General features: G+C 41.2%; 1 protein-coding gene across 1 annotated transcript in view; it reads left to right on the top strand.

Moving 5' to 3' along the window:
* Positions 1-5,294: 5,294 nt before the first annotated feature.
* GAK (cyclin G associated kinase) overlaps positions 5,295-23,535 on the top strand; it is a gene marked incomplete at both ends in the record, with an annotated part of 61,629 nt that continues 43,388 nt past the window's right edge. The window contains 5 exons of the mRNA XM_084278241.1: positions 5,295-5,436; positions 18,057-18,118; positions 19,480-19,539; positions 21,256-21,370; positions 21,717-21,859. Coding sequence (XP_084134367.1) covers positions 5,295-5,436; positions 18,057-18,118; positions 19,480-19,539; positions 21,256-21,370; positions 21,717-21,859 — 522 coding nt within the window. The remainder of the gene's footprint in view (positions 5,437-18,056; positions 18,119-19,479; positions 19,540-21,255; positions 21,371-21,716; positions 21,860-23,535) is intronic.

The following is a 23,535-nucleotide window of genomic DNA, read 5'->3' as shown; positions in this document are numbered from 1 at the left end:
TCAATTATAGCTGGTATTAATTATACTGAACACATTTCTGCAACACTTGATTTCACGTTGGTCTTTGGCTTCCCATAAATAGAACTGTAGAACAGTTTGGGTTAGAAGGGACCTCAAAGACCACCTAGTTCCAACCTCCCTGACACAGGCAGGGACACCCTCCACCAGAATAGGTTGCCCAAAGCCCCATCCAGCCTGACCTTGAACACTGGCAGGGAGAGGGCAGTCACAGCTTCTCTGGGCAACCTATGCCAGTGCCTCACCACCCTCACCAGCAAGAATTTCATTGTTGTATCTAATCTAAATCAACCCTCTGTCAGTTTAAACCCATTACCCCTTGTCCTATCACTGATAGGACATTCCCTCTCCATCTTTCCTGTAGTTCTCCTTTAGGTACTGAAAGGCTGCAATAAGGTGACCTCAAAGCCTTCTCTTCAGGCTGAACAAGCCCGACTCTCAGCCTGTCTTCACAGAAGAGGTGCTCCAGCCCTCTGATCATCTTTGTAGCCCTCCTCTGGACCCGCTCAAACAGTTCCATGTCCTTGGTATGTTTGGGGCACCAGAGCTGGACACAGTATTCCAGGTGGGGTCTCACAAGAGCAGAGTAGTGGGGCAGAATCACCTCCCTTGACCTGCTGGTCACACTGGTTTTGATGTGGCCCGGGACATGGTTGGCTTCCTGGGTTGCAAGCGTGCATTGATGTTGAGCTTCTTATCCACCAATACACCAAGTCCTTCCCAGGGCTGCTCTCAATCCATTCTCTGCTCAGCCTGTAGCTGTGCTTGGGATTGCCCTGACCCCTGAGCAGGACCTTGCATTTCACCTTGTTGAACTCCATGAGGTTTGGATGGTTCCACCTTTCAAGTTTGTCAGGGTCTCTTTGGATGGTATCCCTTCCCTCCTGCATGTTGACTGCACCACAGCTTGAGGTCAAAGACTTTATCTTCAAGCAGTTGGATAGCCTCTACCTCCAGAGTACAAACCTTGATTTCCCCATATTATTGATTTGTCTTTCAAAGTAGCCAGGAGCACCAGATGCAGAATTCCCTAACCACAGATTGGAACAGGTACACTATACATCCAGCCTACAGAGAGCCCATCTTCAGATTTTAGTGAGTTTTCTAATAACTGGTGATTTTTTTTTTTTATTTACATAGGCTAATTTGCCTTGCATAAAATTTGCCTCAATAATAGTAAAAGACATGTCTTTTTTGAAACAAGCAGAGAAAAGCTATCTCTGCTAAATTTGTAGTCAGAGACAAAACTATTGTTCCATAAATGAGTTAAGACTTTTTTATTTTAAATGATTGGCATGTGAAATTAATCACTTACTTAAACTGGAACCTCAAAAATAAAAAAGAGGGCCCAAATCAGATGTGGGCATTAAGATGGCAGTTACTGCTGAGATTTCACCTAAATTATCATCTACCCTACATATGGGAATCAATCAAAATATTTTTATTTCCAAATGCTGCTAGTATTTCTTTATTAAACTTGTTATTTAAATATCAAATTAACACAATCTTCTTTGAAATATGTGGTTACAGTATGTTATAAAAAATCTTCCAAAATACAGTGGCTCATAACGTTTGTAAGAAAAAAAAAATCAGAATTGCATATCAGAACAGGATAGTTTGTGCATTGTGTTTTGCAATATTGCCCAAAGTGGTAGGCTGTACCAACAATCAGCTAATACAAAAGCAGGTGCATGACTGAAAAATCTGTATTGCAGAAAATTACTTGGGTGTACCATACACTGCAACATGTAGAGGTATTAGTGGCGGGTCTAGAAAACAGTTTTTTTCAAATAGTGAATTTGGGTGGGCACTTCCAAAAGCTGACAATTCTTGCAGGATTGTCTGAGGCAGAATTAAAACCAAATCTTTCAAAAGGGCATAGTTTCACTCAAACCTAGACTAGCCAATTAGGGAAGAAAATGAATGAAACATTAAGTGCCAACTCAGCTCTGAAAGTACCTTTTGCCTTTTTCCGGTCTCAGAAGAGATGAATGATCTCTGCATGCACCAGGTTAAATTAGGAAAGGTCAAACCTGCTCTGTTGGCTTTGTGTCAGGATTAGCTTTGTGACTCATGCTTTCAGGGTACATTCACAAGAGCACCTGTATGAAAAATACAAACTGTGGGGATGTATTTAATCTTCCAAGATGTACTTCTGCAATAGATTTTCAGCTGTCCTGAACTTAACAAGCCCTATCTAGAGCCACACAGACATTATTATATATGCCATTTTCCTGGCTATATCTAGAATAAATTCCATAAAGAGAAATATGAAGTAGCATGCTAATTCACTACTATTTAATTAATTTAATTCCTGAGAAGTTAAAAGCAATGACTGGAATGGAAATTAAAGTGCGTATCTTTACTACATCCTAATAGACAGAATGAACATTTCTTTTAATAATTCCCAAGTTTATAGCTCTGCCTTCCCTCAACCTTATGATACAAAAAGAAATACGTTCTTTAACACCTTCCCCACCCAAGATTTTTGGCCAGAATGGTTCTTGGCTCATTCTGTGTGAGGCTGTGGAAGGAAGAGGACTGGATGAGAGTTAAAAGAGGAAGGCTGTATCAGAGCTTTTTCAGCAGGAGCTCAACCATCCTGCAGCAGTCCCATGTGGCTGTCAGAGCTGGGATGCAAATTAGTAACGGATGGTACAATGTTGTTTTCCTCTGCTTCTCTACAGAGATGATGCCAGCATATAATTGGATAAGCCTTACTGCCTTTAGAAACTTTACAAATCTGTAGGGCTGCATAAATAAAAAGAATATATAGCTTTTCTTGCCAAGTACTGTTAAAAACTGGAACACTTTATGACACTTTTGTCTTGGCATTAAATAAAGAGGTCAGACCCACTAACAGAGAGGCTTGTAGACAGCTGCATGCATTTCAAACTGCATTGTACTTGGTGGTCTGCTTGACCTCTCCAGTATAGTCTTGGATATTTAAATATGCAGGATATTAAAATATTACCCAGGAATTCTTTTAAACTTTTTTGGGCAGGAAAACTGTATTTATATCAAGGCTCTCCTAGCATACCTGCAGTAGCTGGAGTGCCAAATCCATCCTGAGTTTTTCAAACTTACTGTTCCTGCTTCTCAACCTACATTTTTTCCTACACTTTCTTCATTTGTAATAGATAGTGACAGGACCTGTAGTCTTTCTTGGGTCAAACTCCCACCCAAGTAAGCTAGGACTGTCCTATCTGAGCAATTTCAAACGGTCAGAGGAATTGTACAAATCTGTAGGTTGAGTTTAAACAACAATCAGTTTTCAAAGATGGAATTTTATTTAAAAATGTACACTGCCTTGTCATCCTCTGCTGTTTCTTCCAGCCTTGAAGTCTCTTATGCACTGATGGAAATGTGAGGTTTAGCATTGAAACTGTCAGGGACAGGGACCTGGGCGTGATAAAGCCAGTTAGCAAAAATAAAATCCCCCCAAACCCAAACCCAGACACGGGTTGTTTTAACCCAGGTCACTCACCTCATGTCAAAAAACTCAGTCTTCATTTAAGCTAAATTATGAGTTATAGTTGACTCAAAGGTCCCTTCCAACCCAAACCATTTGACAATTCTGTGATATTCTGCCTGCAACAAAGTTCTCCTTTTTGGAACAATAAAGTTGCTAATATAAAATCCACGTCTTCAAACACAGAAGGATTACTTCTGTGATTCCTTATAAAAGATCCTGTTCCTTTTCCAGTGGCCTTGTATGAATGAGTCTTTGAAGAGGGACATTTAGGTGAATGATAGGCCAGGGGACAATGAGAACAGTATAGTGTAACAAACAAGCCTGACTAGCAGTGGTCATCCAAAGCAGTTCCAGCCTTTGCCTGGAAAAAACTAATTGGGAAAGTCAGAAACCAAAGGAGGATGCTCCTGCTGTGAACAGAATTTGCTGTTCTCAAAGTGGTGATGGTGGTACAATTTGTGGTAGCAATAGGTTTTCTTATAGGGAGAATGGAAATATAGAAGTTTACCACTGTTACAAATAGAAGGGTATTATCTGTACAATCTTTGATTTTTTTTTTTTTTTTTTAAATAAGACACATATACATATAAAGGGATCTCTGTACAAACCTACCAGCATTGAAGGCCACACTTCTTGACTGGTAGGCACCATAAAACAGTGAGCAAAGCGAAGATGCCATCGTGCCTCTGTAATTCACACAGCAGCACCAAGAACAGCAAATTCTCATCTTAGGGAAGTTGATTGAGAAGCGCAACCTTAAAATGTTTGGCTACTCCTCTGTGCAGGAGAAAGTAAGCATGTCCACCCAAAGTCTTACAGGATGGGGGTGTCTGGGGTCACCTCCCAGTGATGGCTGCTGGCAGCGCGCAGGCTGCAATAGCGCAGAGATGTGGGTTTTTGAAGGCAAGTCCGGGCTACCAGTACTCTCTCTGAAACAAAAGGTTGCGAGGCAGCCTTGCCTTCTGAGGCAGACGTCTGCTGTCCCAGGTCACACAGCCTTACGCAGCATATAGGCCTTAAAAGGTAAGCGACCCGCTCGCACAGACATCTTGAGTCAGCCCTGCGGGGGTTATCGCCATTACCAGCGCCCAGGGAGCCCCTGCGTTGTGATGCGTGGGAAGGGCAACGCCGCCACGTTCTTCGATGTGTGCAGGCACAGGCAGGTGGGGGTGAATGAAGGGCAGGGGGCTGGCACGTCGGAGCCGCAGGGAAAGCCACGGATGCGGAAGGCCCCGAGGGAGGGTCAGAGCAACGCCCTCGGGGAGAAGTGGGCAGCACGCCTAGGCGCCACCGGTACAGCCCTGAGGCTCTCACCGCAGCGCCGCTACCCCCCGGTGACCGTCAAGCTGCTGACGACGGGAGGGAGGTGGGAAAACTACCGCCTAGTGAGCGACGTCCCCGCCCCGGCCCACGCCACCGCCCCCGAACGCCACCGCCCTTCCCGCCGGACACAGTCCCTGCTGCCGCGACCGCCGCCTGCCGGGCGCTCAGGCGCCCCGAGCTGAGAGGCTCCACCGCCCCGCCCCGCCCCGGCTGGCCGTGGCGGCTGGGCGGGCAAGGAGGAGGTGGCACCGTGAGGTCATAAGTGACGCAGCACTCCCGGAAGTAGCCCAGAGCTGAGGGAGCGGCGCTCGGGAAGGTGGTCTGCTGCCGCTGCGGTCGGCAGCTTGGCGGGGTCGCCTCCTTCCCTCCGCAGCTCTCCTCGAACCCCGCAGCCGCCGTCGCCCCAATCTGCTTCCCCCCTTCTTGTCCCCCTCCCCCCCCCCTCCCCCCTCCCGGCCGGGCATCTCCGAGCGGTAGCATGTCGCTCTTTCAGTCTGCCCTGGACTTCCTGGCGGGCCCCGGCGCCCTGGGCGCCGCCAGCCGCGACCAGAATGATTTCGTGGGGCAGACGGTGGAGATGGGAGACATGAAGCTGCGCATCAAGCGGGTCATCGCGGAGGGTAAGAGCGGCTGGCAGCAGCAGGCCGCGTCCGGGGTTGGGCCGTGCGGGGCGGACCCCACCGCTGCGGGGCTGGGTTGGGCTTCTTGGGTCCCGGGGCTCCCGACAGCCTGTCTCCCCGCCCGGGGCCTGGAGGGGCGTCCATTTGCGGCAGCACCCCCTTCCTTTCCGCGCCCCGCCAGGGGAGGCCTTGTGTGGCGAGCGGGCGGCGGTGCCCGGCCGGTGCCGGCCCCTTCCTGCTGCGCGGGCAGCCGGCCTCTCGGAAGGGCTTGTTGCCTCCCTCTCCCCGCTCTAGCGAGGGGTCACGGGTGCGCCGCGCTGACGCCGTGCCACCTCCGGTGTTCGGCCAGGCCCGGCTGTGTAGGTTCTGAAGGCGTTGCTGCTGCTAGCTCGCCTCAGGGATACCCGCAGAGAGCCAGCGGGTTGTGTGGCAGCTTGCTTTGTGGTCTTGGAGTGATTCCACCCTCTCACACAGCTCTGAAAGGAGTTTATACTCTACCTAGGACCTCATAGCAATGCTGGATTGCATTTCATACAGGTGTAAATATTTCTTTTAGAAAGGACACTGTATAATATTATGCCAAAGGTGAAACTTCGTCTGCGCTGTTTTGGGTTGTTTGGAAAACTGTGGAATGCAGGAAAACGTGTTGGCTTTAAAAGCAAATGTCGTACTCATAAGGCTCAACATAAAGGCTTTGCCGGAGTACAGGAGTTAAATATGTACCCGGGTGTGCCTGGGCATTTTTCAGTTTCGGTAAATTTTTGAGTAGGTATCTTGGCACACAAATTGCTAGTCTGTTTTAAAACAGGGCGTGTGTTTGGTGTGTACAGATTGCTTAGGAGTTAGCAGAAATGTGAATCTTCTTGTGCTTGTAGTCAGAGGAATTTATTTCTTCAAGGAGAAGAGATATTGAAAGCTTGTTTCAAAAGACTAAACTGAATTTGTCCATTTTATATTCATTTACATGATTGATCAACTTTGTACAGGTGGTCGATGCAATATAGGATAGATACCCTAAAGCTCTATTCAGAGTATGTTTTCATTGCTGTAATTATGTTCTGTAGTTGCTTCTTGTAATTGTTTTGTATTTAAGTAGTTTTATTGATTTATTGATATTTTTTTTCTGAGTAGGCTTTTGTTGACATTCTAGTGACAGCATCAGAGAAAAAAAATCAATTCTTTAGGTAGTTTAGTTAAACTTAGAAGAACTTCCATATGTAAAACAGCAGGATGTTGGTCTTCACTCTTTTGTGGTCTTAAGGGCAAGTAAATTACAACGTCAATGCTTAAGCACTTTTGGCATATGATCTTGGGCAAAACCTGGCAGTTTTTTGTTGATAAGTTGTGTCTAACAGTACTAAATGTCAAGTCCTATTCTGCCTTCAGCCTTTACTTACGGCTTCTTTGCAAAAGATCCAGCCGGAGTTGTGAGCGCTCAGTGTGATGTGACTGCATGGTGAATGCTGAATGAACTGGCTATTGCTGCTGATAGTGTGACATTCCTGCCAGGTGTGACCACAGCAGTTTCCAGAAAACATCAAAAGGAGAGGAAGGGCAGGAAGCTACGTTTGACACCTGTCTGCTGTTCAGTTCTTGGTTCTAAACCAAGCATTTCATACTTCGGCAGCAGCCTGCTGCTTCCCAGGATCTGACACAGGCTTTCTAAACTGTCAGGGGAAAGAGACCAGGTTAAATGACTTGAAGCATGCTCCCATTTTGCCTCAAGTCTTGTTTTCTTGAGAACTTATCTGTAGCCACTATGTCATGTTCTGTGTTTGTCTCAGTATTTTGGATTTATTTCATGCTATTTTCGGTGTATTTCATGCATTGAAGGAAGGCTTGCTTTTGTTAGAGGGTAGTGTAGGTTGGCTAAAACAATCCTTAGGGAATATTCAGTATAAATGTAAAATATATGTAAATATATATATATAATAGAAGGCTCGGCCTCTCCTGCTGTCTTCAGATTGGAGTTTTTCTGACTGTGTTTCTGTCTTCAGCATATCACTTATTTCGTTGCTGAAGTTGAATTTATGTTTTCAGATACGAACCTGTGTTTTACACCTTCTGATATATGCTTGCATAACTGGCTTGTAAGCATTCCCTTCCATGCTTACAAGTACAGAATGTGTGTGTCTTTTCAACGACTCCTTTCATGCCAAATTCCTGACTAGAAAGCCAAGTGCTACTCTCTGAATTTAGGTTTCAAGCCCTTGGTGAACTGTGTGCTATCTGGCGATGCAGAGACATAGCCCTTTCTGTAAGAGCATATGGTCTGCTTTGTTTTTAGTTGGTGTGATCAGAGCCCATGGATTAGCATTACCAGTGTCGTATGGCAGCATGAGTTCAGTTGTTCTCGCACCCTCCAGCTTTTTCCAGCTCTGTGGTGAAGCAGGCATGTGTTTGGCCGTGATAGAAAGCACTGACAACGTAATTTAAGAGGCATTATCCACGCAGTTGGTTCAGATGTGTTTGGCTGTTTTGCAGAGGAGCCACACCAGGGGTAGGACCAGGCTGGCTGAAGATGTGGTGTGCTCAGGAAGCTGCGAGTGACCAGGGAAGGGGGAGGGTGGGGAGGTGGTGATCTGTAGCTCTGATACTACCTACACATACACAAACAGACTAAATGTGTCATGGCATGGACTGAGTGCTCCTAGAACCTGGTCTCCTGTGTTTTTCTACTTGGGCATTTTGGTAGCTTGCTGCAGCTAAGAAACTTTAGAAGAAACACGTTGTGCCTGTACATGTAATTCCTGCTTGCCTTCATGTGATGCTGTCTTCATCAGGTATTATGGTTCTTTTGGGTCCTCCAGTTAAGTGCATAGACTGGCACATGCTTCTGTTTAAGTTAATAGTAATTGATTGCAGACCTAACGAGTAAGTATTAGCAAATGTAATTATTTCACACTTTTCTGTAACAGAAGGAATTCTTTTGCATGGCTATAAGTCACTTGCCAGTCTGAGTATTCTGTACTTGTCTGCATCACAGCCCGGGTGTCTGCTCTCACCAGGGTGCCTAGCTAACAGCAAATGCTTTCCAGCATGTTTGTTTTTTACAGAGTCAGGTGAGGGTGGCTTAAATTGTAGTCTCTGTCAGATCCCTTGCTGTTCATGTGAACAGTATGCACGGTTTTTGCTGACTTCTGCTTCAGTGTCCTTCCCCTCTGTTAGGGAATGTCAGGGTTCTGATACAGCTGAGGGACTGCGATGTTCCTTACTGCATCAGTGATAGATGTAGCCTGCACGTTTGACCTTGGGAGAGGGTGGGCAGTGCATGTGAGCACAGCAGGCTGTAGTTTTCAGAACTATATTAATACTGGTTCCTGAAAGCTGCCATATTTTCACAAACAACCTGGCAAAATGTGTTTTTCAAATGCTAGATGCTGCTGGGTTTTCAGTTTTGCCAGTGCTGGAGAAACTGTCTAATCTCATAGACTTTATGCTTGTTCACCTGCTAATGGTGGCACTTTAAGATAATGAATGAGTAAAGACTGGACATTTCTTTTTCTCTGCTTATGCTGTAGAAGGAATAGAACCTTGTTGCTGGACTGTCACAGGATTCATTGAGAGACTGCTGATGCCAAAGATGGTCAATGAATTACAGAAACTTACTTCTTAATTCTACCTGGTGGTGGTACTTCAATGAGAGGGTAAACTGATAGGAGAGTAATGTCTTATGATGATTGCTGCCAGGTTCTGAAATGGCCAAGCTGAACTTTTTGAAAGCTGAAATTTGTACCTTGTACTGTTGTAAAGGCTTTGGTAGGTGATAGAAGAGAGGCTTGTTTGCAGTGCTGAATGAATGTTTAATAAGAAATTGCGACCTTTTAGAGCATGAATGAAAGGCAGATGATGTTTTGATTGTTAAATAGGATACAGGAAACATTGCTTATGTGCTTAAAAATTATTCGTTCTTTTAATGTAATCATTCTTCCTCAAATATTTCCCCTGAGCCTTTTTTGTAAAAGCACTTAGCTGTTGCATTGGGTAGCAGAAATAGTTACAACAGTTCGTAAGTTATTTTGTATCTCTTGTTGACAAAGTAAAAACAGAATATATAAAAAGAGAACCCGTCTTTGAGATACATCTATGAAAATAGAGAACTTAATCTTCATGGTGGTCTGTGGAACAAAACCTGGTATTTTCCAATTTCTTAAGGTTGAAGTGATAAAAGAGTCTTTGCAAGTTTATTATGCGTTCGGTTCCATTAGGTAATGTTTTAAAGGGGTTTTTAGTGTGCTAAAATTCAGTTGGCAACTTCATTAGTAGTTCCTACACTTTGTAATGCAATATCCCTACAAGTACTCCATTGCCAGTGAGACTTTAATTTTCATCTTGAAAAAGGATTTTTGATGTTTGAGGGGTAGTGAATATGAAATCAGCAAGAAGCATCCTGTTTTAGCTCTATTAAAATTTATTTTATTAAATTATTTTATTAAATTATTCTGGAACAGAGATCATACTAACAGAAAAACAAACTTGAAAGAATTTTGAGTATTTCTCTCCTGTTAAGTGAGATAAACCAGAATAAAATAATCTTCTATTAGTCTTTTCAGTGACTTACTGTGAAACAATTTGTATTTGAGTTATTCTGTTTCTTGATATCAGTGCTAAAGAGAAGTGCATCAGAAAAATCACTTTATGTCACAGTTACTGTTTGAAATCAAGTTTTCATCTTTCTCAACAACTAATTCAACTGCAGACTGATTAACTTTTAAGTATGCTATGGCTTTCATGATAATTCTTGAGTATGTGATTCCTGTTCTATGAAGTAGAGGCTAGGTCTTTGATGAAGCAGTAGTGTCTTGGTTCAGTTTAAATAACTTATATAAACAGCAACTCAAGGTCTTGTCAGGGGAAGGCGGTTGTGGGACAGAATGAAGAGTACCTGTACTTCAGAGTATTATCAAGAAATATGCTGCCTGCTCCTGCATCCTAATTGTAATGCTTGAAACTTGTGTTACTGCTTTAGCCAGATATTCTTTGGCCTGACCTGTGTGCAGCAAAAGCTGAGGATAAGCAGTGAAATTAGTATTTCAGGGTATGTAAAGTTCTGCAGGGGAATCGGGGAGTTAATGTCCTCATGACAACAGTCAAACATAGGTGGAGATTTCACTGTTTGTGTTAATACCCTAGTAAGCAGCTGATTGCAAGCTCTTCAAGTATCAGCTGTATCTCAAGTAACACGTTGACTCTTTGATGTTGACTTATGTATGGGATAGCTGAGAGAAGTTCTGTTTAGACACCGTGGAGCAGGTAGACAAAATAGTGAAACTTCTGTGCCATTTCAGCATCACTTTCTGTGAGACTTCGAATAAATAACCTTATAATACATTCAGAGTCTGTTTAGCCGCCTTCTGTCTTCCAGATCACGGGTTTTCTTTATCACTGAATTATTTTACTTGGTTTAGAAAGAACCAGCCTGAGAACAGACACATTTGCGTTTGGGTTCTTTTTTTCTACCCTCCTTGTGAAGGTTTGGGCGGTGACTTTGTTCCCTGCATCATCAAGTCTTTAAGGCTTTTTGGCTAATGCCCATACTATGCTTTTACTTTTTTTTTTTTTTTTGAAGAGAGAATTTTCCTTGCAGTACAACAGTACGTTGTGAATAAGGCAGAATGGATCTTGTGTGTGATGGTGCCACTTTGGTTGTGCTGCTGATTGAGCGAGCTTCCACTGGCTAGGGTAAACCTTCTGTATGCTGAAAAAGCCAATGAAGATCAGGTTGAGATATATGGAAGTCTTTAATCTTATGTATTAAAAAAGAGAGCATTATTTCTGTTCCCTCTTTGCTTAATTATCCATATACACTTTACAACTTTCTAATACTTTTTTTATATATGAGGCTGAGCAACTGAGAACAAACCAGATGTACAGTTGTGTAAAAAGCAGGGAACAAGCACGTCCTGTACATGTTCTTTACATGTATTGATTTCTTATGCTTCATTTGAGCATCAAGCATGAGCGAAAGACTGCAGAAGAGAAACATGATGATAAATGGGAATTGTGATGAATTGAAGCCATGTAGGCGACTTGCTATAAACTCCATTCTGACAAAGTGAAACTAGGCTATTTAAAGTATCAAAAAAGTCTGCTTTAGACTCCAAGGCTCCCACAGTATTTTGAATGTGAACAGGCAGTATTACAGTTCACCGAGTTTGTGGGCATAATTCTGTGGTCTCTGCAACTCCTGGTTTCACAGAATGGTGTTAATATAATTAAATGCTGAGCTTTGGATGGATATAATGCATAAAACTCTGGGCTGCAGAGCAAATACTTTAAGGATCAAGTTTCTGTGAACATTGTTAGGTGGATTTGCTGGCAGATGCTTGGAGTTATCTTGAAGGGTGGAGAGCTGGCATCAAGCCAAAGAGAAATTGCAACAGCCTGTGGTATAAAGGATGAACTGACAGTTACTCTGCAAACCATGTGTGAAGCAGACTTCTCAGAAGTGGGAAAAAAGATGACAATCTCTAAACAAGAACTGAAGCCCCCTGACTTGACAGCTTTCCAGTTCACATTCCCTTTGCTGTAGATACGGAGAATTTCTTTCAACCTGAGCAGAACAGTGCTGTTCTGGTGGGTTTTTTTTAAACCTGCTGTTTCTTGGGTATAGTGGGCCCTGCTTACTGAGGAACTCTGAAAGTTTCAAGGTGTTCTACCCCTCCACCTCTCAAAGTTGTGGGGAAAAAGTCCAGAACTGAGAGTTAGGCTTAATTTTTAAGCAGTTTCATCTTGTTATCAGGACTTTGCAGTTGACACAAATGTAAGACTGGATTTCAAATAACATGCTTTATAGATGCTTGGCAACAATGACAGAGCATCCTTTCTGTTTTAAGTGCTTGTACTCTGGTGGAAAAGCATCTGTCTGCTTTCAGGTAAGAAGCACTCTTAAGTTGTAGTCCAGGCTAGAATTACGGTGTTTCAGTGAAGTTATAATTGAAACATGAGGAAATCAAAATGGCCACGGAAGCAAATTTGGTCAGTATTTGGGAGGGGAGTGGACAAGTCTGTCAGGTAGTTATAAACAGGAAGTTATTCACACCATCCTTTTCTCATGACTGGTTAAGTGTGTAATGAAAACAACACATTACAGTAGCAAGTAGTTTTATGTTGTGGTTGATGTCCCTGTCTTGATGCTTTGCTAGCTGACAAGTAGGAAGACATTTCACTGAAGTGGTTTGCCTGAAAAAAAGTCAGTGAAGATGGGGAAAAAACAGTGAGGGGCAGGGTAAGAAAATTGTGGGTTTAAATCAAATTTGATTTTTAGTGCAGTGAACTTACTTGGTATTATGTTATGCCTAGGTTGAGCTTGAAGAGGAAGGCAGATCTCTTGGTTGGAAAAGAGTCTTCTAATCTTTGTAAGAAAATGATGACAGAAGCAATACCTGTGGGCTATGAGTGTCAAGTGCTTGCTATTAAAGCAAACGAGGTCTCCACCTCATTAGTTCCTGATGTAAGTGAAGTCATCAGATGGTTTCACTGTGGGCTGGGAAGGAGGCTTACTGTGGGCAAGCTTTGGGGTCCAGGTCTGCTGTATGGTGAGGCTGATTCCAGGAGTGGCTATTGTACTCCATTTTCATGAGTTGGTGTGTGAGTTTGTGTCTACAGGAAAGAAAACCAGTTCTCCCCATAGAAGCCTGTATGGGGAAATGCTAAGATGATCTCACTGATGTAAAAGCTTCTGAAAACTGACTTAAAACCACCTACAGATACTTATGTGAGTGTAAATAAGTGAAAGCACCCCGGTAGAACTGCATTCTTACTACAGCCTTAGGAAAAAACTAAAGCAGTCTTTCTTGTCTTAGCTTTTGATTCCTCATCTGCCTCAGTTGTCTGCCCTACAGGTGTTTGTACAGGTGTGTTGATGTAGTGGTGTGATCCTTGACTGACATGGCTGTGTTAACTGAAATCCTCGTTATGCTGAAACTGGGTTGGATTTTTTCATTTTTGCAAGTTATATTGCAAACTACATTGGTCAGGGGGCCTGAAGTAAACTTATTATGGCAAAGGAGAACTTCTGCCAGTAAAGCTGTCCCTGTTCAGGGTATATTTATACTTCTGTGAGACTGTGATTCTATGTTAAAATAGTGTCCTGGTTTCAGTCAGGATGGAGTTAACTTCATTTGTAGCAGTGGATGGAATGCTGTGTTTGGGTGTTAAAATGGGAGCAGCGCTGGTAACACCCTGATGTTTTTAGTTGCTGTCAGACAGTCAAGGACTTTCTCAGCTCGTCATATTTCTCTGTTCATGAGAAAGGAGGGGCGAAGCCAGGACAGGTGACCCAAATGGGCCAAAGAGTATTCCATGCCAATTATGTCATGCTCAGTATAAAGGGGGGGCTGATGGGAGGAGGAGGGGGCAGCTCCGGGACACATGGTTTTTGGGGGACGGTTGGGTTCCGGGACGGCTCTGGGTGGCACAGCCTGAGTTGTGGGTTTGGTGAGAAACTGCATTGTGTATCACCAGCTTCATATATTTTTTGCTCTAAAGTCCTGTTGGCATTGTTATATTTTCTCTTTCTGCTATTTTAGTAAACTATCCTTATCCCAACCCACGGGCCTTTTAGTTTCTTGGTTTTGGGGTTATTTGCCCCTTCCTTTTCCCTTCCCTTGCCTCCCCCCGCTGCCCCTTCCCCTGCTCTTTTTCTTTAAAGAGCAGGCAGCTGCCTGGATCTCGGCTCTCAGCCGGGGTAAAACCATGACAAATAGTTCTAATAGAATAGCTCTATTAGCTAGCATCAAATCTTAATGAAACTGCTTGTAATAACTGACCAGAGGGATTAATTTTGGTTTTTGTGAAACAACTGTTTTCACAGGTAGCAGATTAAAGTATTTTCACAGTTTACTGTACCTCCTTTGGTATCCCAGGAAAACCATAGATTTAGAACTGGTATCAGTAGTGCTGCAGTAGTAGTGAACTGCTCACTACCTGGAATGAGCAGTGTGTATGGAACTGGGTACAGTTTCAGGGCAAACAATGAAATGACAGAATAAGAAACTTAAAACTGATGTTTTAAAAAAGATGAGAAGCCATAGCAGGTGAATTGTCTATAAATTGGGTGCAATGAAGTAGCAGTTTAGATACCACTGTGTTTTTGTTTGAAGTTCTGACGAGCTTAGTGAACTTAACTGTTTAGCATTCAGTACTTGATTTTGAGGTGTAATTGCTGAAGTAAAAGTGTATCTTGTGTACTATCAAGCTATTGCTGTAAGCTTCTCCCTTTGGCTTGCTCTACTAGTACATCTGTGAGATCCTACTGCATAGCTACTACTAGGAACTCTGGTAAGCCATGCCGCTATTGAAATTGCCTTAAAGAAGACTCTCTTCATTATTTTCTTTTTGTTAATCCATGCTATGGAAAATGTAGTAATTAAAACAAGTATTTAGCTAATACACAACTATGTCCAGCTTTAAATTTGACCTTAGTTTAGATACCTCCTATACAGGTTTCACTGGATTTCCAGGTAAGGTCAGTTATGCATCATTTAAGTCAAGTAGCTGTACTTCAAACTAAACAAAGCACCTATTAACTTCTACTGATAATAAGAATTTACCATTTTTAAATGTTTTGCATTACTCAATGTTCACTTGTACTACTAGTCAAAAACTAAGATTTATGGTTTTCAATGAGTATTGAAACTTAAAACCAGTATAAGTTTTGAAGTGGTTATGAAGCTAGATATAATGCTTCCTTAGACTCTTAGCTCACAATTAAGAGGACTGAAATGATTTTTTTTTCTTGGAAATGAGATTGGGTGCAACAGAAGGTACTTAAGACTTCAGAATCTTTTCTGAGGTGGTTGTAGGATTGCGATTCTGAGTATTAAAAAGCCCGGCTTTTCCATCAAGTAAGGAATTTGTGGTTTTCATAAATGCGGTTGAGTTTTATGCATGAAATTTGAGATTATTTGTGAACTGACAGAAAATTTCAGTGCAGCTGTGATGCTGCATGATGATCAGCACTTATGTGAAAATTTAAAATACATTTTTTAAAGATTTAAGTCTCTTTTAATGGGATAGACTAATTTCTCTAATTCCTTCATGTACACATTGTGAACCAGATTAATCTTAATGATAGTGTGCAACTTGGTCAATATTGCAAACATTTCTTATAATGGAGACATTTTTCTACAAGCTCTGTCAGAACAGTTGAAGTAGCTGGAAAGGTAGCAGTACTTCTAGGAGCCTTTTTCAGAGTTTGGATCAGCATGGTGGGTCTAATATATGCTGGTAGATTGAATTGATTTCTTTTAGTTTTGATGGATGGTCACCTTCATCTGTATCACTTCCAGAAAGGCATTTGATGTATTTGAATGAAGCATAGCTGTGTTTTGGGGTGCTTGTATGTAGGTTGGTCTGGTATGTTTTTAGAGATACTAGCAAGGTGTATGCTTGAAATGTGGGGTACACTTGTGACATCCAGCCCTGGTAGAAGCTTTGGCAGTGTACCCAGAAGAGCTGAGCTTGCAGAGTAACTGTTCTGTAATCTGGGCTGCTTCAGGTACCATTTTGATACTGGGTGCCTTCCAGAAAACTAAATGCAGCATTTTTGCATACTAAAAATTTGTGCTGACCCAAAGCCCCTGATTTCATAAATTGAAGTGTGTATTTACAAGATGCAGCTTACAGGGTTGTTAGAACAAAGTTAAAGAAATAATCACCAAGATGAATGACTTTCTTCTGTAGGACCATGAGTACTTTCACTGTCTGGAATGTCTGTGGGATCTGTCTAAGACAGACAGTTGTTCTGTGGTATAGTGGCTGTTGTATACTGGTGTAGGGGTTTACAACTCACTGGGACAGTGGCCTGTGGAACCTGGGGCATGCCTCTGGATGTGAGTAGGGAGCTGGCTGGGAAAAGCAATCAAAAAACATTGAAGCACCTAGCTTCAGTGGAAGGATGACTAACAGATTATTTTGTTTGTTTCACCGGTTCTGTGGAATCCATAAAGAGTACTCGTAGCTGATCAGCACTGTCCAGAACTATGTTGGGTTGGTTTTTTTGCTTATGTTCTCATTCAGAAAGGAGCAAAGTGTCTTCTGGTGTGGTGCTAAGTGTGGGCTTCTTTCTGTCTCCAGCCTCTGTCCCATCAGAGCCCACAGTGCTGACTGCAGTTCCTGTTTGGAATGCCTGCGCTGGTTGCTTGAGAAAAGCCAAGGGAGGTTCCTTTGCAGGAAGTGCTGTGCCTGGATTTACAGACTCACAGCACAGGGATGAATACAGTGCACGCATGAGTAAAGCCTGGTGGGACTGAAGTGCAGCCCTCACTTACTGCCAGCTTCAGTGTTTGCACTGAAACCTTAATTCTTCTGTGATGCCACATGTACTCTTGTGCTTGTTCTCCCTGTAACAGGGATCTTAGTTGTACTGGTTTTGTGTATAATTCCCCTTCTGATACAGAAAGCAAAGACAGTATCGAGAAGCAAGTCATTTATTAACTTCATGTTGTGGCTGCTACTGGCAAAGTAACAAGGCATGCTGGCAGCCCTGTTCAGGAGGGGTTGAGAGCACTGTGATGGTCAGTTGCCATGTACTACTTTTGAGAGTGCATCTTGGAAAGCCTTGTTTAATTAAATTGCAAAAAGCAAATACTGTGTTTCCTTGAGCCCTTTGTTAATAGTCCTTGTCTTCAAAGCTGGCGTTGGGTACCAATGTAACTGTATAATGTGGATCCTTCATTTTTTTTTAAAAAAAGGGCTTGTCAACTTGTTTCTTGTCTGTGGTGGTTCATTCTTAGGTTATCCTATTGACTTAGCCTTCTTGATCAATAAAATTTTGTTGTTCACTGACATACTCTGTACTTATTCTCTGCATCATTGCTAGAGAGACGATTGCCTTGTAGTTCAGTGAAAACAGAATTATATTAAAGGAATGGAAAGACAAATAATTTAAATTTGTGACTTTCCTGGGTCCTTATAAAACCTGTTACTCCCCTAGAGATATTCTGCAGCCACACTGTTGGTGTGATGGTGAGGATGACGTTCCAGAACAAATAAAGTGATACCAGGATCTCACTTTGTAGAAATTTGCATGGTGTTCTTGAGCTTAATAGGTAGTGTTTGAAATACCTATTCTGACAAAAGAAGTTGGAAGGAAAACAATGTTCTATGGAACACTGGTGAATTGCAATTTAGTAACAGCATAACCGTTACTGGAAGTATGTCCTTCAGTGCTTAAAAATGCTTTCTGCTTTTGATATGAAGCCTGAAGCATGCCAATTTTCCTAAAAGTATGAGGAGGTGTATATTTTACATTTTATCTCCCTTGGCTGCTACTGTTTTTATAGGAAGAGTATCAGTGTAAGAGCAACAAGTTTAATTAAATCTTTAGGTAATACTGGGTGCACTGAATCTTGGCCTTACAAGGACCCAGATTAAGAAAATGCTTCATAAGTAACAAAATGCAGGGAAGTAACAAAGTCACTGTGGCATGCATGAAATAAAGGAAGAGAATATTTTAGCTCTTGTGAGGAAGTTACCCATACTCTTTGCAAGCCAATGAAAATATGTACGCTTCTTGCATTCAGAAAAGCCTCTAAATTTATTAGCTCTGTTAAACTAAAAAAAATGATGTAACAATGTTGAAGTTAAAACTGACTTAGTATTTGTTCTTCTTGTAGGTGGTTTTGCTTTTGTCTATGAAGCTCAAGATCTTGGAAGTGGCAAGGACTATGCTTTAAAGGTAAAACGAATTCACTGCATGTTTACAAGGTCTGTCTTTTTGTTTGCTGCTTTAGCATGACAGTTAGTTCTTTATGTAATTTGGAATTAGAATGGTGTTTATAGCACACTCTGCCTGTACTTAGAACAAGTGTTCCTGTCAAGACCTGTGCTTTGTACTTAGGTGTCAGAGATGGGAATTGCTTTAGTAGGTACTACTGCTGTTTGTCTTCATTTGATCTAAAAAGTCATGATCTTGCCCCAAGCATTTTGTTGCCTGCTTATAAAGAATCTTTTCTAGTAACCTAAGGTGGTGTACAAGATATTTTCCATTACACAGAAGTAGATTTAGTCTACTGTTTATCCTACCTGTGTAATTCCAGAGTAAGTTTCATCAGCATTAACTACAATATTTCATGCTTGGACTCATTGATCAGCCTGGTACTCAGCCTGCCACTTTTCAGGGACCTTGTTGTTTCCCAGAGGCTTACAATAGTCATGTAATAACTGAAAAACTGAAGTATTATGTAAAGGACAATAAAGTGAAGTAAAAAGAAAAATCATGCCACCTGCATTCAGCACAAAATGGCTTAATTGTGGGAGTGAGTCTGTTCTGTGGCTGTATCGGTAGGAAGATGTCTGCCATGGCGAGAAAGTGAAAAGGGTAGGATGAGTGGTGGGAGAGAAAAGATGGCATTACACCACCAGTAATTACTTGGTCTGTTGTTCCTTTCCAATTCAAATCCTACAGTAACAAAACATCTGACCAAACCCATACAGTTTATGTATTCAGAATGTCATCTAGATGTAGCCCCATTTAAAAATAAAAGGTGAACTGTTACTCTATTGTTCAGTAAACCTGGTACATTTCCAGTAGATGCTCAGGTTAATTCTAGTCAAATGTTGACTCCAAATCCAAGCAGTAGTAATAGTGATGCTTGATTTTACTGCTGATTACTTGGGTACCATTTGCCAAGTTGGACTATGTAATTTGGAGAAGTTCTGGTTAAGATGGGTTGAAGGTTATTCTTAAAGATTGGAGGCAGAAGGTGTTATCTTTCCTTGTCTTGTGGACAGTACTGCAGCTAGGAGACCTCAGTGTTTCACACAGCAGAAAGCTGTCAGAGTAGTTACTTTACAAGTGTCAGAGGTTACAACTGCTCAGTAATCACTGAACTTGAGCAGTACAAATAGCTGTAAAACTGGTGCTGTATTTATGGCAGTACGCTGAAATGTACAATCAGCCACTTTGTTTACTACCCCAGCACAGTTTCTTATTTTTTTGACTGTAGCTTATGCTTTTGTGTTCTGGGCAAACAAAAATCTGTGTGTGGTTTTTCTGTAAGTTTTGATAAGTATCTTAACTATTCTGTTTTCTGACAGCGATTGTTGTCTAATGAAGAAGAAAAGAACAAAGCCATCATTCAGGAAGTTTGTTTTATGGTATCCTTTTCTGGAACATCTTAATGTTTCGATTTATTTCCTTGATATAAAAAACATTCTGAGAAACAGAGATCTGCTGTATAGATTTGGTTCTTTCCACTCCATACACTGCTTCAGAGGACTGACATTCTGCGTAAGGCCTCAATTCATAGTTTGTTATAAATCTGGCATCAAAAATTGCAGGAATTTAATGTGTGCAAATAACTTTTGTAGCTAGGATAGGCTTTGTTATGTACTTTGTCTAGCAAAGAGTGACATTCTTATTTGGGCTTTCTTAGACCTGTTGACTATTCAGATGTTACTTAGATCTTGATAATTGCCTCACCTGCACAGGTTTCCTTGCCTTTTTGACTACAAAAAACTTTGCTTTTACTCTCAATGTTTCTTAATTCCTGTCTTGGAAACATAGGGCTTTGAAAAGAAATACTTAAATAAGGAATTTCAGTAGAATACATGCATCATAAACAAGAAACAGATCTTAGTGTTGTTGCTATCCTTTTTGTCATCTGTGATCTTAGCATGATATAATGTAACCTAAATGTTTTCAGTCCTTGGCTTTAGTAAACTCAGTATTTCCAAGCATCTGCTCCAAGAACTTCAGTTTGTTTCAAGAGTCAGTGAGTAGCTGTGATAAGCTGTTTGTTACCACTGAGTATTTAGCTTCATTTTGAGTTGGCAGGCAAAACAATTGATCTTTAAGCTGGTCAAATATTTCTTTTTATGATTACTGGAATGTTTGACAGTCTGACACTAAAAACAGTTCCCTAGAAGTACAGTTGCAAAGAGACTACCGTAGCACTACACATTTTTCTAGCTAATCTGATTACATCTTGCCAAGAGTAAAGAACAGTGTCCTTGAGAATGGTTTTTTCACAGCTCATGCTTATTAAAACTTATGCACAACATGAATGAGGATTAATTCTTGCTAATTTTCCAAGATAAAACTGTAAAACGATTCCTGCAGGTCTGACTAAAAGGATGTGAAGAGATACATATTTACAGTGTCTTTGTTTTTCATATTTGGTGAACTCACTTTTGTCTTGTAGGCACAAGTCTCGGTATATGATCAAGGGGATGCACACTGAGCACAACTCTAAAAGGCATAATGCGGTGTAACAACTACTGTCAGGAGTTGTGATTACATATGTCTTACTCCCCTTTACATGCTTCAAAAATGATACTTTGAATTTGTGGACTGGAAACTTCACACATGACTTAGTGTGAGGAATTACTGCTGATTATGGGAAGATCAGTTCCTCAGGCTTTTAGATCTGTTACTTGCTTTGAACTTAAAATTAAAACGATGTGCTTGGTACTTGCTTTGGAAAGACAGGTGTTGATACAACCATTCCTTCTTGATTAACCAGCTAGAGAAGTAGCTAATTAGAAGGTGTCTCTGGTACTTGTGCTAATGCCTTGCAGTCACTATCAAGAGACAAAAAGAAGTAGCTAGGCCTGTTATGAGGTCTGGTTTCCTCAGAGCCTTAATCAACTAGGATTTTTTAATCTTTTATGTTCACTTTTTATTACTACCTTCAGTGGCTTCTCTTAAAGTCTGTTTTTCTTCAGCAGAGGCCTGTATTTCTCTGTTCTGCTTAGTATTTTACTTGCAGTTCTAATACTCTATGTGGTTTTAAGCTAACATTTTGAATCAGATGTCTGAACAATAGTGTCAATGTATTTGGCAGTTGTCTTCCTTGAACCCATTATCTCCAGAAAAAACTTTCAGGTCATCCCAACATTGTCCAGTTTTGCTCTGCTGCATCTATAGGAAAAGAGGAATCAGACACAGGACAGGGGGAGTTTCTTCTGCTTACAGAACTGTGTAAAGGTAAACATTACTTTTTTTTTTTTCCTTAGCAGTGCATGCTGCTTCTGACAGCTGTTCTATGTAGGTTCCTTCACAGCTTAAACATTTTGAAAGTCTCTTAAAGATAGCAGAGTTCAGTTGAAGCTACAGTTCAACCTCATCATCTATAGGCTAATTACGTTCTTTGAGACTGAAGTTTAATCTCATCTTAAATATGGAATAATCATTGAATTCTTTTAGTCTAGTCCATCTCATATTGCCACCCAAGACTGTAAACCTTCCTTGATGAGGACAGCATTTGTCCATGCCAGGCTTTCAGATTTTGTGGTGTTTTGTGTGCGTTGATATGAAGTTCTCTGATCTACAGGACAGGTGGTGGAATTCTTAAAGAAAGTCGAATCCAAAGGACCTATCTCCTGTGACACAGTACTGAAGATTTTTTATCAGACCTGCAGAGCAGTGCAACATATGCATAAACAGAAGCCACCTATTATCCATAGAGATTTAAAGGTGCGTTACAATGTTTAAAAGCTAAATTTTTAAACAGCAAACAAGCCTTTCAGGATGAATCAGTGATAAAGCTATTGATCAAATACAGTGGATGCTTGAGCATTAGTGTTCACATATGTTGCCTTGCCAAGGCTGTTGATGTCGGGGAAGGTCGTTGCTGAAATACTTGCATCTCTCCAATAAGATACTTTCCTTGTGCTTAGGGTGTTAGTACTACTTATTCTCTGTCTGAACAAGCTGACAGGACAGTAGTGTTTCATGGTTTGCAGATTAAGCTAGTCTTTGAACAGTTTGCATTTGATAAAATAACCAGTTAATGACTTGTGAGTTGCAGTTTTAGGATGAGCAGGTTTTATAAATAGATGAGGTAGAGTTTTGATGGAGACCACAAGGTAATTTTGGATTCTCTGTGAAAGCTTACATTGTCACTGAGAGTATGTAATAAACTGGTTTAGAACTTAACTTGCATTACATTTTAGGGCTTGTTTTTAACTTGAATTTTAAAATGTTAGGTATAATTCATAATAGATTTTGATTCTTTATTTTTCGCTTGTTTTAGCCTTTACCAAGGTACTATAGAGTTATGCTGTAGAAAGTGCTAGTATAGCATCTTAAACTAAAAAAGTTATGATTATGGAGTGTTCTTTTTTCCCTCGGTGCCAGTGAGCAGGCTTCTAGGTCATGTCAAAGAAATTTTAACCACGTTGGGGTAGAATTTTCTTGGTGTTATTTTTCTTACTCTTCACAGAAATTTCTATATACCAGACCTTAGAGAAACTTGAAGAAAAAGTTCATCTCTTTTGTGAAAAATGTGTGAAAAATCTATATACAAGCAAATACGTAATTTCTTACATTGCTTGATTGCAGAATTTGAGCTAATGCTGTAATTCAAGGTCTGTTGTTTCTTGCAGTATAACAAGTTCCCAGGAGAGAAAAAAAGTCTGGGAAGAGGCAGACATTTTGCTTCATGTTACAGGGGTTGCAGAGCAACATCATCAGCCAAACAGGGAACACTTAACTGTGCTTCCCTTTCTAAAAGGCTGAACTTTGATTTAGGATTTTTTTTTTATGCTGCTGACCTGAACTTTAAACCAACCTCACACGATACCCAAGATGCTAGTGTAGCTTTTGGGGAGGGGTGTAGTTAGTTGGAGGAGGGGTTTTACTCAATTATTTTGAGTGGAAGTGTTAGGATTCATGAATTTCTACAGTGCAGCTTAAAATGACCTTCATAGTGATGGCTGTTTGTCCTTGTGTAGTTTCCTTCTCTTGCCTGTCTTTATAGGGCATTCTTTGTTCCTGAATCTCTTTGGATGAAGTTCACATTTGCAGTGTGTGTACAGCACTGTAGGAATCCAGCTAGAGTTGCAAAAACTAAAGCTAGTTAGAATTATTTGTAAAATATCAGTGCTCTTCTGCTATTTTAATTATCTGAATTTGATAAGGATTTGGTGGGCAATGCATTGCTAGTCTGCCTAGCCCAGGGTACAGAGCCTGTTGAAATCTTAGTCAGCTGGAATGTTGTATGTTATTAGCAACCTTTACCAAAGTACAAGAATGAATGTATGTACAGAGAAGCTTGATCTTACTGTGAAAACTTTTAGTGTAGAAATTTAATTTGATGTTGAATGCTCACCCTTCATATTGTGCATGGAGAACAGCAGCAGTTAGCCAAC

The sequence above is a fragment of the Gallinula chloropus genome (genome assembly GCF_964237585.1).
Source record: "Gallinula chloropus genome assembly, chromosome: Z".
In the NCBI taxonomy this organism is placed as follows: domain Eukaryota; kingdom Metazoa; phylum Chordata; class Aves; order Gruiformes; family Rallidae; genus Gallinula; species Gallinula chloropus.
Note: the sequence above shows the minus strand (reverse complement) of the source record. Positions and strands in the feature narration are given on the sequence as shown.